General features: G+C 35.2%; 1 protein-coding gene across 1 annotated transcript in view; it reads right to left on the bottom strand.

Moving 5' to 3' along the window:
* The window catches only part of LOC106090305 (uncharacterized), a 29,082-nt gene extending 19,655 nt beyond the window's left edge, over positions 1-9,427 (bottom strand). The window contains exon 1 of the mRNA XM_013256460.2: positions 9,260-9,427. Within this exon, the coding sequence (XP_013111914.1) occupies positions 9,260-9,271 (12 nt within the window). The 5' untranslated portion in view covers positions 9,272-9,427. The remainder of the gene's footprint in view (positions 1-9,259) is intronic.
* Positions 9,428-16,960: the final 7,533 nt, after the last annotated feature.

Here is a 16,960-nt window from a genome sequence, read left to right as displayed (position 1 = left end):
CAAAGCAATTTCCAAAAAGGTTTATTGATAATGAGTTGCTAGGTTCGATGAAAAGGATTGAAAAACGTTAATCGTTTGAAGAGCGCACAACATAACGATTTATAATGCGATATGCAGTGTTTTTTCGCATTGAGGTGTTTGAGTTCGGCAACAAAAGCCGGTTGTGATTTTCCATTCAAATACAACGCAACCACACTTTTACGCTTGAACTCCATCACGAATCACATTCCTTTAAAATAAACTCACAGGCAAATGTTTATGTTGGCTTGTAAACAATATGAGTTGTTAACAAGTGAAAAGGAGTTAAGTTGGGCCGGGCCGAACTTTGGATACCCTCCATCTCGGGTATATATGTAAACCACCTTTCGTCATAATCCGGTGAAAAATGTATATCTTATGCCCTCATAGCAGCTATATTGAAATATGGTCCGATTTGGACCAAATTCGTCACGGATATTGAGTGGTCTAATAAGTACAAGTCGATGTTCAATTTTGAAGAACAAAATATTGGTCTTTTTGGTAGCCACATCCAAATATAGACCGATCTGAATCATATACGACACGGATGTCCAAAAACTTAATATAAGTCACTGTGTCAAATTTCAGCGAAATCGGATTATAAATGTGCCTTTTATGGGTCCAGAACCTTAAATCGAGAGGTCGGTCTTTATGGCAGCTATATCCAAATCTGAACTGATCTGGGCCAAATTGCAGAAAGTTGTTGAAGAGCCTTACGCAACTCACTGTCCCAAATTTCGGCGACATCGGACAATAAATGCGCCTTTTATGGGCCCGGTCGAGAGATCGGTCTATATGGCAGCTATATCCAAATCTGGACCGATCGGACCCATATTGAAGAAGAATGTTGAAGGGCCTAACACAAATCACTGTCGCAAATTTCAGCGAAATCGGACAATAAATGCGCCTTTTATGGGCCCAAGACCTTTAATCGAGAGATCGGTCTATATGACAGCTATATCCAAATCTGAACCGATTTGTGCCAAATTGCAGAAAGATGTCGAGGGGCCAAACTCAACTCACTGTTTCAAATTTTGGCGACATCGAAAAATAAATGCGCATTTTATGGGCCCAAAACCTTAAATCGAGATATCGGTCTATATGGCAGTTATATCCGAGTCTGGACCGATCTGAGGCAAATTGTATAAGGATGTCGAAGGGCCTAACACAACTGACTGTGTGGCTTTTATGGACCTAAGACCCTAAATTGGCGGATCCGTCTATATGGGTGTATATCAAGATATAGTGCGATATAGCCCATCTTTGAATTTAACCTGGTTATGAACAAAAAAGAAAAAAAAAAAAAAAAAAAAAAATATATATATATATATATATATATATATATATATTCTGCGCTATCTATATATATATATATATATATATATATATATATATATATATATATATATATATATATATATATATATATATATATATATATATATATATATATATATATATATATATATATATATATATATATATATATATATATATATATGTATATTTATGTATATATATATAATTTTTTCTGATGTTTTCGCCAAGATTCGAACCCTGGGCTTTAGTGTAAGTGTATAGTACACAATGTCCGCCTATGGCACTAAAGCCCAGGGTTCGAATCCTGGCGAAAACATCAGAAAAAAATAATCAGCTGTTGTTTTCCCCTCCTAGTGCTGGCGACATTTGTGAGGTACTGTACCATTTGCTATGGGAGTCATGCAAAAACTTCTTCACAAACTGCGGCACACCGTTCAGACTCGGCTATAAAAAGGACATCCCTTATCATTGAGCTTTAACTTGAATCGGACAGCACTCATTGATGTCTGAAATAAATTTCTGGGTATATCTGGGTAAATTTGCATTTGCATAGTACTCGATCATAGAATTTGACAAGATTTTGGCGACCTGTGGTTTTGAAGACAGAACATGAATTCCACTTATTAAAGATAGCGCAGAATAGTAAAATCTTTCAACAGATAAAATATTATATTTATCTTTGGAAGCATATAGTATATTTTGGTCAATTTACAAGTATTGTATAGCCGTTACGTTTTGCGTGTTCTCAAAAAAAGGCCTAAAATGTGTTTGTTTCAGAATTAAGGGTGGTCAAAATAATAGCAGTGATAACTTAAACTCAGCACAAAGTTAGATAACTTTTTTACCTATCTTTTTTTGTACGAATATCTTCTAATGTATTCAGTACTTATAAGTTATTTTTTAATTGGACAACATATACCGCGTTAAACTTCTTCACAAAGACTTTCCATCTACTACTGTATTCTTGTACCTTTCCTTCTAATTTTTTTGACAGGTCCTTTGAATAACTCGTCAAAATTTATTATTATTATTAGGTTTTGCTGTTGCTATCTCATTTTCGATACCGTACCAAAAATTTTCTATTGGACTAAAGCTGCCATTAGACGATAAGACTCATATGTAATTTCAAAAACAGCAACTCTGAAAGTTGTACACATCGTGTGATACGTACGAAAAACGTTATATGACAAATGGATTTTTGAATAAATATGCAACTTTTTCGATTAAATCGAGCATTTATTTCATCGAACATACATGTAGATACATGTCTATAAAAAAGTACAATACATGTGAGAATACATGCCGATTGAAGCGCGATCTATTCGTATTCGACGTACATAAGACAAGTCATGAATTTAGAAAGTGACAGCTCATATGATATGTCTTATCGTCTAATGGCAGCTTAATATTCAACGGCTATGCGAGTCATTCCATAAGGTCATTATTATTATTTATTTATTTCGAATCATTATCTTCTTGAAATTTACATGCTGAAGTCATTTCAATCTCCGCATATGAGAGCAGAATATTTTTTTGAGTATTTCAATGTATTGGGATGCATCCATGATTTTGCGGAACCAAAGTATAAGACAAACACCTTTTTAAGAGACATCTCCAAACCATTACGTTTAATCTAACATATTTGTCCGTTTTAGTTGTATATCGAGGACTATATCATTAATTAGGACTCATAACCACCCTACAAAACTAATTCTTAGAGTTCTACACAATTTTTGATTCATCCAGTAACAGTTGTTTCCCTATTTTTCGAATGGCCTATTAATGTGAAATTTTACAAACTGTAATGTCAGTGATATGTATTTTTCTCAAAAGTATTAATTTTTCTTCCATTACCATCACGTTATGCTGCGAACAATTTCCGCGCATATGGATAAACAAACACTAGTTACAGTCATAGTCCTCTAGGAATATTACCAACCAAAAATACCACACAAGTCATTCTCTAACTCTTTTAATTCAATAGATTGAAAATGTTGACATTTAAACGATATTTTTCTTACTTTATTATTCACTGCTTTTATTTTGACTGCCTTAGTATGGTGACTTTTCTAAAATAGTCATAGTAACTTCAACGCGTTCAACAAATGCACCAATATTACAGCTTAGTTAGCGTTGTACAGACGTACAATAAAGACAAGTAAGGCAGTTAGATTGCAGGAAAGTCCGCGTTATGAAATAAAATCAATAAGTATTTATATTTTGCTGCGCTGTTATTATTTTGACCGCAACTGTAAGTATACAGAGTTGAATTTATGCATTGTTTGAGATGAATTATTTTTTATTTTGTTGTTTACTTTGTTTCTTTAAAATTATGTTTTTTTATTATTAAAGTACATAAAAGTAATTGCGGATTTTTTAAAAGAAAGTAAATGCATTTTTAATAAAACTTAGAATGAACTTTAATCAAATATACTTTTTTACACTTTTTTCTAAAGCAAGCTAAAAATAACAGCTGATAACTGACAGAAGAAAGAATGCAATTACAGAGTCACAAGCTGTGAAAAAATTTGTCAACGCCGACTATATGAAAAATCCGCAATTACTTTTTGGGCAACCCAATACTTTATGTTATTTAATTAACTAATAAAATAATGTTTCAAAAATAGTACTTTTTCTTAAAATTTGCGTTTAAAAAAAGGGGTTCAATTTACTACCGCGTAACTAAGTACGCAAAAATTTTCTACTCACCAGTTAAAGGTTAATTTTTGTAATTCTAACGGCATTATTCACAAAACTTTAAAAAGCCTTAAAATAGGCTTTTTTGGCAGTTCTATAAAGGAAATATGTCAAATAAACCTGTTCCAAATCTACATTAAGCATACATGTGAAGTTGTTTACTTTTTAACTATTTGGTAATTTAATACTCAGAAAGCATGGCAAAAACGTTCTGGCATCGGGTGATCGATCAATGTGGGGACGAATATGCTCCGATCTGAACCATACTAGGCATGAACATCGAAGGACTGTAGCATTGTACCAAATTTCAGCGAAATCGGGCAATCATTGCGGCTTATATAAGCCATATACCTCTACTTGGGAGATGTGAGTCTATTTGAAACCCATATCAAGATATAGTCCGATATTGTCGATCCTCAAACTTAACCTATGATAAACAGATTAACAAATAGCCTTATGATTATTTTTCCAATATTTTGTTTTGTAATATTTTAGTAGTGGAATTTTTTCACGAAAAAAAGTTAAAAAATTGCACCTAAAGGTGATAGTGATGTGGTATTATAAATTATTATTGTAAGTAAAATTTTTTATCTGCTACGATTTTTACGGTATATAGAAACTACAAATGATTTCTTTTAGTGCATTTAAAAACATCGTTCAACATTTCCATTTGGCAATACCACCAATTGAGAATGTTGCGGGAGAAGGTTAAAGAAACATAGGCACAAAGAGGAATCGTATGTTGCCTAGCAACAAGTTGATAACGAATAAATTCTTCCAATCTGTGCCAACATTGATTGTGTGAGTATAACAGCAACAGGCCGGAGCCAAGTACTCACTCAAAGGCATACAAAAGAAACAAGATATGCATGCATGCTTTGTGTTGTTGGTTGTCATACCTCATGAACTCTCAAAGCAAAACAAAAAATCAACCACCATCACATCTGTGTGTTGAACTATTTTGTTATATCCAACCGCGGTCTGGCTTTGCCGCCTTCCACTAATGATCTGGTGGGTTGGTCGAGAAAGAATGGAGGAAGAAACTTCAATTACACATATATGCATATTTAAAGAAATACAAAAAATGTTCCTGGAGTAGTAAAAGGGTCAACATTAAATATCTCGTTGCATCATCCTTGCGATCTTACGACAAATAAATTCATCCTGAAAATTATAGATGGATGCCCAGCCCAGTAGAAATTTTCAGGGGGGCAATTTGCTCCCATATATTTTTAAAAATTGTCTGCCTATTGAAAAATGCTAGTTCATACTATTATGTTTTTTTAATTTGGTGTATTTACCTTTTTTTTATCGATTCTCTATTTATTTTAATTGTACATACTTACATAGCTTGCAGCTTCTTAGTTGCAAAACTAATTCTCTCTTTCGCTCACTTCTTTGGCAAATAACAGGCGTGTTCGCGTATGTTAAAATTTGCGGGAGAGGAGAAAATTTCGTCATTCCGTTTGTAACACATCGAAATATTGTTAGACCCAGCAAAGAATTTATATTCTTGATCGTCTTGACATTCATAGTTGATTTAGCCGCGCCCGTCTGTCTGTCGAAAGCGCGCTAACTTCGAAGGAATAAAGCTAGGAGCTTGCATATATTCTTCGTATTGCTATAGGTTGGGATCGTAAATGGGCCATATCGGTCCGTGTTTTGATATAGCTGCGATATAAACCGGATGTTGGATCTTGAGCATAGGGCACAATTCTTATACGATTTGGCTAAAATTTTGTACAATCCAAGCATTGTCTGAATTAACCCATCGCCTGATATACCTAGTTCCATTAACATGACAATTATTATCCATTATTCTTTGTTTGTCTATAAAGAGATACCGGGTATAGAACTTAACAAATGCGGTACATGGTGGAGGGGATGTAAGATTCAGCTCAACCGAACTCCTTTACTTGTTTACATTTCTCTCTTAAAATGAAAATCAATTATTCTAACAAAGAGATATGTGTTGAAAAAAAAACAATATTAAACAAAATTATTATTCTTTCCTTCCATACTTAGCGCTTAAACAGAAAAAACTTGTTTTTTAACCGAAAACGCAAAAACGATACATATTTCTATGCGTACTCTTTTTCGTTGCTGTACCAACAACGACTGAATCCAAAAGAATAAGAATACTCGTACATATGAATTAAGAATCAACAGTAGCGTAAAGGAAATTTTAGTTTTAAGCAACACTGATTTAAGGATATTAACTGTTGCTGGAAAAATATGCGAATAATAATTTGCAGCTTGTCAAATCCTAAACTCACGCTCTCCCACATTCTCTTTTGTAGCAAAGTTCGCGGTTTGTATGAAATTGATAAAAAAAAATATTATTTGTGGATGCATAAATAAGAAACTATTTGTATAAAAATATAAATATACTTCTAAAATTGTGAAAGAAATTGTTGTGCTTTTGGTTTAGCTATTACTAAAACATTATTTTTATACAAGTGAAAGATGCTGGCAAAGGCTTATTTAACTTATACCAACGTAAATACTAGAAAATCTTATTATTTTACAAATAAAAACTGAATTCGTTTCTTTTTAAATAGTTTTGTGTTTCATTATTTATTAATTTCGAAGGGGTGGTTTTGGTTGAAATTGCAGCAACATATATGAATTTGAGTACGGTCCACACACTAACATTTGTGTGTAAACATGTACGTAAGCAACTTATAAATTGCTTGGTGCCATGTAAATGGCAAAATTTTGGGCAAAGAAACTCAAAAAAATCAAATGTGGTAACATTCACGTCATAATTTTCATCTGTCAATGATTTTGGTTGAGTGTGTGTGTGTATTATAGTTAAGAACCAAAACACACAAACAACGAAAAATGGTGCGAACTACAATAGTAACAGACACAAAATCAATACTTTGTTGTTGGGCAACTGCCACTACCTGTAAATGAATATATCTTGGTAGCCTTGTCAAAACACCGAAAGAAGGATTTAGAGAAATTTACCCCCCCCCCCCCCAAAAAAAAAAAAAAAATTGTACCAGCCTTTACATACAAAAATAAATCCCATTTTCATTGCATTTAAATCCCAAATAAATCGGATTTCATGGCTTAATAATCGATAAAAATATTCAAAATTGCAACTGTGGCCAAGCATTGTGTATGGGTGTGTGTGAAATGAACACACATTTATCTATACTCATATTCGCTTCAAAATTTTTCGCGTTGCTTTTATGGGATTTATTTACAGAGTTGCTTTCTTTAACGCAACGATCAAAAATAAATATCAACGCGCCATTCTGTTTTGGCCTTAAATAGCCGACTTTGTTTGCATAGGTATTGGGTACGAATACACCCAAGAAAAAAATGCTTCTTTCAATCACGAAATGGTTGTTTTCAATAAAAAATATATTCAATTCAATTAAAAAATTATTGAATATATTAACATTTTAATTCAAATTGGCACAATTTTTATTCACAATCACAACTAAAAAATTTACAAGTCTTAATGTAGATTTGAATGGGTTATTTGACAGATTTTAAGGAAAAATGCACTTTATAGGGCTTACCCCGTTTTTTTTTTAATTTTTTGCACTCCCTCTAATTTTGACCCCAGGAACTCTAATCTGAAATATGTTTTTATGGCAAAGGCTCCTGGGCACCCTAGGGGCCAAAAACCCCCTTGGGACCAAAAACCCTCCTTGGGGGAAGCAGTCCAACCTAGGGAATATGGGTATCATGGAAAGGTATTGTCGAGTAGATTACGAATATGAGAACACATGTCAAAAATTGGACCCGGGTAGGACCTAAGGGGTCTTGAGAATTGATATTATTTGCTGTGTACCGACAAGTGAAAATATAGTAATACCCGTAGCCGGCGAAATGCGTGGTATTTTTATGTAAAAGACTATCCCCGGAATTCACAAAATTTAATGTATATTAAAAATAGGTTTATTTAACAGATGTTTATAGAACTGTCAAATCTCTATTATGGTGTACTTTTATACCGGTATTCACAAAACCTACTGTAAATTTTCTTTTTAGAACTGTCATATAAACCAGTTTTAAGGATTCGTTAAGTTTTGTATTTAATGTTAGTATTTAGGGGTCGATTATGGATGGCAACTCAACTATAGCTGCGTTGCCGGATCATAAAATCATGAAATAACGAGTACTAAGTTGAACATTTTTGTCAGTTTCATTTAATAATAGTATTTTGAACGTTCAGCTGTTAAGTACATTGTAAAAAAAGTAAGCATTTCAATACAGAAATTGCAATTTCATTTAATGTTTTGTATGTAATGTTAGTATTTAGGGGTCGATTATGGATGGCAACTCAACTATAGTTGCGTTGCCGGATGATAAAGTCATGAAATAACGGTTAGTATTAAGTTGGAAATTTTTGTCTTTTTCATTTAATAACAGTGTTTTGAACGTTTAGCTGTTAAGTACATTGTAAAAAAGTATGCATTTCAATACAGAAATAGCAATTTCTATAACTAATTTGGCAACTTATAACCCGTTGACAACTCAACTGAAGTTGGGTTGCAATCCATAATCGACCCATTAATGAATGCATTACTGAATCAAATAATCATATCTCGTTGCTTTAAAAGTTATTTGAAAAGAATAATTTTTGTAGAACATAAATTTTCAAGGTAAAAGAAATTGTAGATTTACAAAATCAAATTTTTTACTTTTGTTAATTTTTTTTTTGTAATAACTATTTATTCATCAACTAATTGGGATAAATATACAAATTTAATGGAACAATTTAAAGCAGCAATGCAATTAATTTGATGATTGAAGTCGATTTTGCGATGATATATCTGTCTCCCTTTTCGATTATTTCATCTCTTTCTGCGAACTACAATATAGAATGTACTCAATAAGCACTATCTCCCTATGAAAAATTTCCAATCTAAACAAGACGCTATGCATTCCATTTGTCTCAATTTATTTTTCCCTCATACAAAAACAGTATATATTTGCTATCTCTTTCCCGATTGCTATGCAACCCCAATTGTGAAACATTTTTATTCTCCTTCACCTTCTTTTCCATTCTGCTCTCACACAAACCAATTCTCATTATCATCTTCTATGTTTTTTTGTCGTTGTTTCTCTTTTGGTTCATATACTGCGCCGAGTATAACAGTTTATTATCATGTTTATGCTTTACTTTTTCATTCGCCAGCAGACCGACCAAACAAACTGATGAAAACTAAATAATTGCAGGGAATAAAAACAATTTACTTACATTTTCGGGCATTTTAAAATACACCTACTTTGCTTCGATACTTTGTTGCCGTTTTTCAATACATCTACTGTAATGGCAAACAAATAAACGTTCTGCTTTTTTCAATCAAGTTATACACAGCGCACATATGCGATAGCTATCAACACTGCGAGCCAACCAGCCTCGCCTCTCGAGAAATTGAAATACACTGTCAGCCAACGTGGGTTAAACGAAGCAAAGAGATGATAGCAACCGACAAAACCTCATTGTATCAGCAACATGTTGAAAAGCACTCGGCATCTGCTTAATTCAATGAATGAAGGTGCGAGTGAGAGACAATAAAGAAGACGAGTAGTACGTTATTGCCATTCCAAAATGTTCGGTTTACTCAAAAAAAAAATCGTATGACGTGTTCTCGCGAGAGTTTAGAATACACATATTATAATAACAACAACTGTACAGTTGTGTAAAATTTTATTAATTTTTATCCTGACATGGCATGACTTCCTGTGTAACAGTAAATGATGCAGTGAATGAATAACGTTGCCATACATTGCAAAAATCTTGTATCAAAAACATCGATCTATAATGTAGATCTATGTTTTCTTTTATAGATTCTATATGTAACAGTCGTAAACTAAATTGAGATAATACAAATCATAAAAAGTGCTCAACGAAATGCATGTAAGTAACATTCAAGATGGTATTACACGATAAGTATTCTCATATGTTTTTTCAAATGTGGCAACTCTGAAAGTTGTATGCATCATACGAAAAATACGCCATATTTTTTTTTGTTGGTGTGGATTATGGTCACTCACACAACCAAACTCGTTGATAGATAGTGCACTTCGGGAGAAAAAATTGTACTCAGCTGTTTATGGTACACTACCTGGTAATTATGTCATGATTCCACACAAAAGCAACAAAACAGTGTTATAATGATGAAAATGCAAATATAAAGCACATTTGAAGAAGATAAGTTGTAAAACAAAGTTTATTTCTAAAAACACCTTGACATTTCAATTTAGGGCATTTACCGCTCAATGTATTGGGTTGCCCAAAAAGTAATTGCGCATTTTTTAAAAGAAAGTAAATGCATTTTTAATAAAACTTAGAATGAACTTTAATCAAATATACTTTTTTTACACTTTTTTTCTAAAGCAAGCTAAAAGTAACAGCTGATAACTGACAGAAGAAAGAATGCAATTACAGAGTCACAAGCTGTGAAAAAATTTGTCAACGCCGACTTTTTGGGCAACCCAATAGTTTCATTAAGGTTAAATTTGTGTTGTTGTGCTAATGACGCTACCTCTTAATTGTACCATATACAAAACATGTGACAGAAAATTCTGACAACATAACCTAGCCAACGTAACTGTTGTATTTTGATGCGCATAACTATGCTTTCGTCGTCATACAGCTCGTGGTTCGCACGACGCCTGTATTCTCCATTAACCCAAACTGATCCATATATTTTACGAATGATTTTTCCTTTAAACACTCCAATTAGCGCCTCATCTGCCAAAGGATGGGCGGAATATTGAAATAAAAAACAACGATCTTGAGCTTGAATTCAAATAAATATTTGAAGTTTTCGAAAAAATTTTAAATTGCACGAATAAAGTTGTTTTTATTGTATCTGTTTCTACAATAAGCAAAATGATATTGCGTTCTGTTTCACACACATGTTATCCGAACTGAAGTGAGACTGAGCCAAATATACGGACGCATACACCATTGAATGCAAAAGCAAAATTTCTTGCTTCTTTCCCATACAATCATATTTTCATTTTTTGCATCACTGAGGTTTTTAAAGAAAACATGTGGTTAAAGGAGAAAAAATTAGATCAAGAAAACACCTAAAGTGTGGAAAAGATGATTTGTAGTCAGTGCTGCCAGGTCTTTCCACAAAAAATGGACAAAATTGAGAAGAAAAAGTAGTAAAATTTTTCTGAAAAATCGTCATGCCCAAAATTTTAGCAATATAGTAAGATTTACGATGGGTGCAAGTCCATTAGAAGTTTCTATTGGGCCTGTTGTTGATAATAATAAAATATTATTTGCAATAAAATTATTTGCAAAGACGAATTTTCAAAGAAAATTTTTCTAAATTAAAAGTTTGAATAAAAAAAATAAGTAACAAGTTTAATGAAATTTTCCCCAATGAATTTTTCCCGCAAAACAGATTGCAATGAAATTTTTTCTACACGCAAAAAACTAAAATGTTTGAGAAATTTTACGGAGAAAAACAAAACGTAAACCCTTTAGTAGCTTTGTCTACGGTAAAAGGACCTTCCTTTCGTTGTAAAACCAAAAGCTCTTTATTTGCAAAAGTGCTTCGATAGCACAACGCAAACGACTATTCGTGTACTGGACCAATCATTATTCTCTTTTGTGCCTCCTACTAGAGAGGAAGGGTGAGTATTTGAGCGTGTAGACCAGTGATTTGCAAAAATGCTCACTCTGTTGCACATTACTTTGTATGTATACAAGAAAATAATCCCAAGCAGACCATAGGCATGCAAATAATTGTTGTTGTAGCAGTGTGTTGTGTTCTATCTTTCGTCTACTTAATTCTTTTGAGTGTCCAGATCCAGAAACTGCGACTAAGATTGGGTGCGTCCATAGAAATCTGCGTCTGAGAGGAGTGGTTCTGGTCCCTGGTCACAATCGGGACATACATCCTGCACGTTGACATCACTCCTTGCTCTGTAGGAATTGAGGCGGCTGCATCTGCCGAATCGTAATTGATCCAGAACTACTTTGGTTTGCAGGGGGAAGCCAATTTCTTCAGGTGCAATGGGAGACGGTCGTTCTCCAACAACCACATTGACACGGTTGCTATTCACTGCGTCTTCTACCGTGTCTGCATGAATTCTGTCTAGGCCCGCCTGATCTAGAGGTTCTCTCTTGTAGCGCTGGACCTCACGCTCTAGATCAAGTAGATTTACCTTAAGGGTTTTGGGCGGTGAATACCTATCCACAAGAAGATGATTTGGATAGTCTCTGGGATAACAGCCCAGAAGGTATTGTTTAGACAGCATGTAGTTATGTCTTCTCATGGGTAGAATATTTGTCTCCTGATGGAGGTGGTCCACGTAAGAACTGAGGAGATCGAAGGGCAGTTCCGACAAATCTGAATATTATTCCACTGCGTGTCACAGAGCTGACGGGGCCTCACTGCAAATAATTGTATTTGTGTGCTCGTCACTGGTATAGACACATTCTCAAACACAACATTTGTTGTTTTGACTGAGCAAAGAGCAATCAGTATATTGAGCAGCTCGGACTAGTGCGGACGATAAACTCGAAAAGTAAAAATTTTTAAAGTTTCGGTACAAAAATGCTGGTTTGTGCAATGACAAAAATTATTGGAGCAACACACAAATGGCTATCAGGTACAAGAAAACCTAACAAGAATTTCTAAGGCACACACATTGTTTGGTAACACTTACGCGACAAAGAAATATCCATCAGTAGGTATTTAAACGTGCGAAAACAACAACAACCTTTTTTTGTTTAATTTAAAGCATGACAAATACAGCAGATTATAATACAAAACCATAATGGAATTGTGCAAAAATGGAAGGCTTTTAATATAATTGTGTATCATAACCAGTGTTGCCACTCAAGAAAATTATTTCCTACTAACATTTAAAAATCCTATCAGATCTGTTCAAAACCTACTAAATATTCTACTAACCAAAAATGTTTTATATCTTTTTATAGCCACACTCATACAAAAAAATTTGCTGGAAATAGCAAACACTGTCTGCTGAATATAAGTAGTAAATTTTACTGCTATTGTAGCAGTAGTTCTGCTATTACAGCAATAGTACAGCAATTTCAGAGTAGCAGGCTTACTGCAGAAAAATCTGTTGTTTGCTGAAATTGACTGCTGCTTAATTATGAAAGGGATGTTAGAAGAAACAAGTAAAAGCATGCTAAATTCGGCAGGGCCGAACTTGCGTTTGTCGAGTTCTTTTCCCGGTATCCGTTTTTAGGTAAACAAAGGATAAAGGGAAAGAATTACTGTGCTATTGGAGCTATATTAAGTTATGGTCCGATTCGGGCCATCGGTCCGATTCGTTGAATATTGAAGACCATAGTAGAAGTCATTGAGTAAAATTTCAGCCAAATCGAATAAGAATTGCACCCTTTATGGGGAGCTTTATCAGGTTATAAGCCGATTCAGACCATATTTAACACATATATCAAACGTCTTGGGAGAAACCGTTGTACAAAATTTCAGCCAAATCAGATTAGAAGTCAAGATCCCAGAATCGTTTATATGGCAGCTATAACAGGTTATGGAACGATTTGAACCAAATTTGGCACAGTTGTCGAGTTGAGTAATAACATAACACGTCATACAAATTCGATAAAAATTGTGCCCTATAGTGGCTCAAGAAGCCAAGATTGAAGATCGGTTTGTATGGCAGCTATGTCAGGATATGGACCGATTTGAACCATACTTAGCACAATTGTTGTCATAACAGAACACCTCATATCAGCCAAATCGGATGAAAATTGCGCACTCTAGAGGCTCAACTAGTCAAGACCACCGATCAGTTTATATGACAACTATATCAGGTTATGTACCGATTTCAATCATAGGTTAGATTAGGTTTAAGTGGCAATCTGCCATCAGACTCACATAGAGGTTTTCGTCCATTGTGATACCACAGGAACAAATGAAGGAAGATGCCTTCTAGTTCCTACCGTTGAACCATCCACATCGCTTTAAACACCCCAATAAATTGTTAATGTTCACATCCGCTAAATCAGACAGGTTCTCAAAGAAAAGTTCAAACCTAAAGTGGAACTCCTTCTAACTGCTAGTGCGCGACACACACACAGAAGGCGATGTCTTCTTCTTCGATGTCCTCACAGCTTCTGCAAAAGTCGTTGCTGGCAACCTTCAGTCTTTCAGCTTGTTTTCCGATTAGACAGTAACCTGTCATGACGAACACAATGACTGAAACGTCTGTTCTAGCCAATGATAGCAAATCAGACCTCTTCAAATCTGGAGTAAGCCACATAGTTTTGGAATGCTCACAGCTCTCTCTTTGTGACCATCTATCATTCGTTGTTCTTCGGGCCTGACCCTGAAAACTTAGTTTACATGTCGCTAGAGGCATACCCACAGATTCCAGTATCCCTGGAATGTATAGGGTTGTTCCTAGTCTCGCAAGGTCGTTCGCTTTACAATTCCCTGGGATATCTCTGTGGCCCGGCACCCAGAACAAGTGAATTTTGAACGGTTCAACCATCTCGTTCAAAGATCAGCGACAGTCGAGGTCGGTTTTCGTGTTCAGAAAAACGTTCTCTTGGTATTTAATGGCTGCCTAGCTGTCTGAGAAGATATTTATGCGAGTCGTCGAAATGACATTATATCTTAGCAGTTCCACCACTTCCTTAATTGCAAGGTTTTCCACGTGATACACACTGCAGTGGTCGGGTAACCTTTTCGATATGACCAGTTCTAGATCTTTAAAGTACACCCCAAAGCCCACCTGGTCGTTTAGTTTAGGGCCATATGTAAAAGTCTGTAACTTCTGTTACCAGGAATATCGTAGTTCCAATCTGTTCTAACAGGAATAGTGGTACAGTAATTTTTATCAAAAAGATAGGGTGTAATCCGCACTGCCTGGAACATCGGATATTGTATCAAGGATAACACAGTAACCTCACGGCAGTGGTCGCTGCAATTTGAGTAGCCACAATGTCCAGAGGAATAAGATGTAACATTAAATTCAGTGCATCAGATGGTGTCGTCCTCAGTGCGGCTGTGATGCACAAACAAACCATCTTTTGGATCCGGTATAGTATTGAGCAGTAGGTGGTCAAATATTGAACAGAGGTAACATTATAGGTCTGAAAACTGCAGTATATAACCAATGCATGACACGCGATCTTTACCAACAACTTCTGCCAATGGCTCTCTTGCAGGTGTGTAGGGCAAGAGTTACCTTTCTTGCCCTTTCCAAAATGTTGCATTTGAAGTTAAATTTCCTGTCCAGCTCTCTGCAAATGGAACATTCTCTCTACCCAAGGAGACAGGTTCCACTGTAGGCAACTTGTATCGCCTGCTGAAAAGAACTATTTCTGTCTAGCACGGATTTATACCTAGACCACTTTCGGTAGCCCACTTTGCTGTTGCACGTAGAGCTTCCTGAAGTATATCTCTTAGAGTGCTGGGAAACTTTCCCCTAACCGCAATTGTAACGTCATCAGCATTCGCGACCACCTTCACACCTTTTTCTTCCAGGGACAATATTATATTGTTATTGGCTATATTCCAAAGTAGAGGAGACAGTACACCTCCATGAGGTGTTCCTCTGCTGACCCATCTTCTTAGATCCACAGATTCCAAGCCTGCCGCAGTGCATCTTTTAGTAAGTAAGTTTTTAATAAACTGTCTTACGGTAGAGTTGTTGCCTAGAAACTCCAACTCCTTCATGATTGACGTTGGTTTTACATTATTGAAATCACCTACTATGTCAAGAAATGCTACCATTGTATATTCCTTGACAGCAAGAGAACCCTCTATGTAGCCGATTAGGTCTTGAAGACCTGTTTCAGTGGATTAGCTTTACCATATGCATGCTGCTGCCACGACAGGCGATTTTCAGGGATCTTTGTCCTAAGATATGTTTCTATCAAACTCTCAAGAGTCTTCAGCAAAAAGGATGACAGACTAATAGGACGAAAATCTTTCGCCTTCGTGTTGTAAGGTTTTCCTGCTTTTGGAATGAAAATAACCTTCGTGTCCCTCCATCCCACAGGTATATATGACATTCTGATACAAATAGAGTACATCTCCCTAAGCCCAGGAAAGAGTCTATCAAACACAACCTGCGACTTCAGGGAGTCGAAACTTCTTATCGCCCAAAGGATTTTCGGCCCAGAAACAATTTCGCTGATTTGAACCATATTTGGCACAGTTGTTGGGGGTCATAACAAAACAAATCATGCAAAATTTCAGCCGAATCGGATATAGGCTCAAGAAGTCAAGATCCCAGATCGGTAAATATGACAGCTATATCAGGTTATGTACCGATTTGAACCATACTTTGCGCAGCAATTGGAATTTATAACGAAACACGTCATGCTAAATTTCAGCAAAATCGGATAGGAATTGCGCCCTCCAGTAGCTCAAGAAGTCAAGACCCAAGATATCATATACCCCATTTGCAATCCCAACCGACCTACACTTATAAGAAGTATTAGTGCAAGCGTACATGCACTGCAAAAATTTTCTATCGTGCCAGTCACTAAATGTGCACTCAAGGAAGTTGAAAACAATCTCAGGCGATATAATTTTTTACTCTAATTAGTGTCTTGGTACGGAAGAAAACGTGCCACTTAGCAATATATATCCATGAGTGACTAAAAAAAGATTAAAATTCGATTATGAAAGTCATTATTAAAAATATTACCTGTTAAAGTGAGGTTTATTTTTATTTCTGTTTCTAATTTAATTATTTTTATTTTTCAAATCGAGATTAATAGTCGAAGATTTTATTTGCAATGATTTTCCCTAACTGGGATTTGAACAGCCAACCTTACGATTGTGAGGCCATCTGTGCTATGCGCCGTTCTTCATTACAGAATGTTAAGCAAACATATATTCTCTTGTGTGGGTTTTTTTTGAGTTAGAGTCCAAAACTACAACAAAAAATCTATTTTTAAATTTGTAACAATAACAGTTGATTA

Source organism: Stomoxys calcitrans, chromosome 4 (assembly GCF_963082655.1).
Source record: "Stomoxys calcitrans chromosome 4, idStoCalc2.1, whole genome shotgun sequence".
Taxonomy (NCBI): Eukaryota; Metazoa; Arthropoda; class Insecta; order Diptera; family Muscidae; genus Stomoxys; species Stomoxys calcitrans.
Note: the sequence above shows the minus strand (reverse complement) of the source record. Positions and strands in the feature narration are given on the sequence as shown.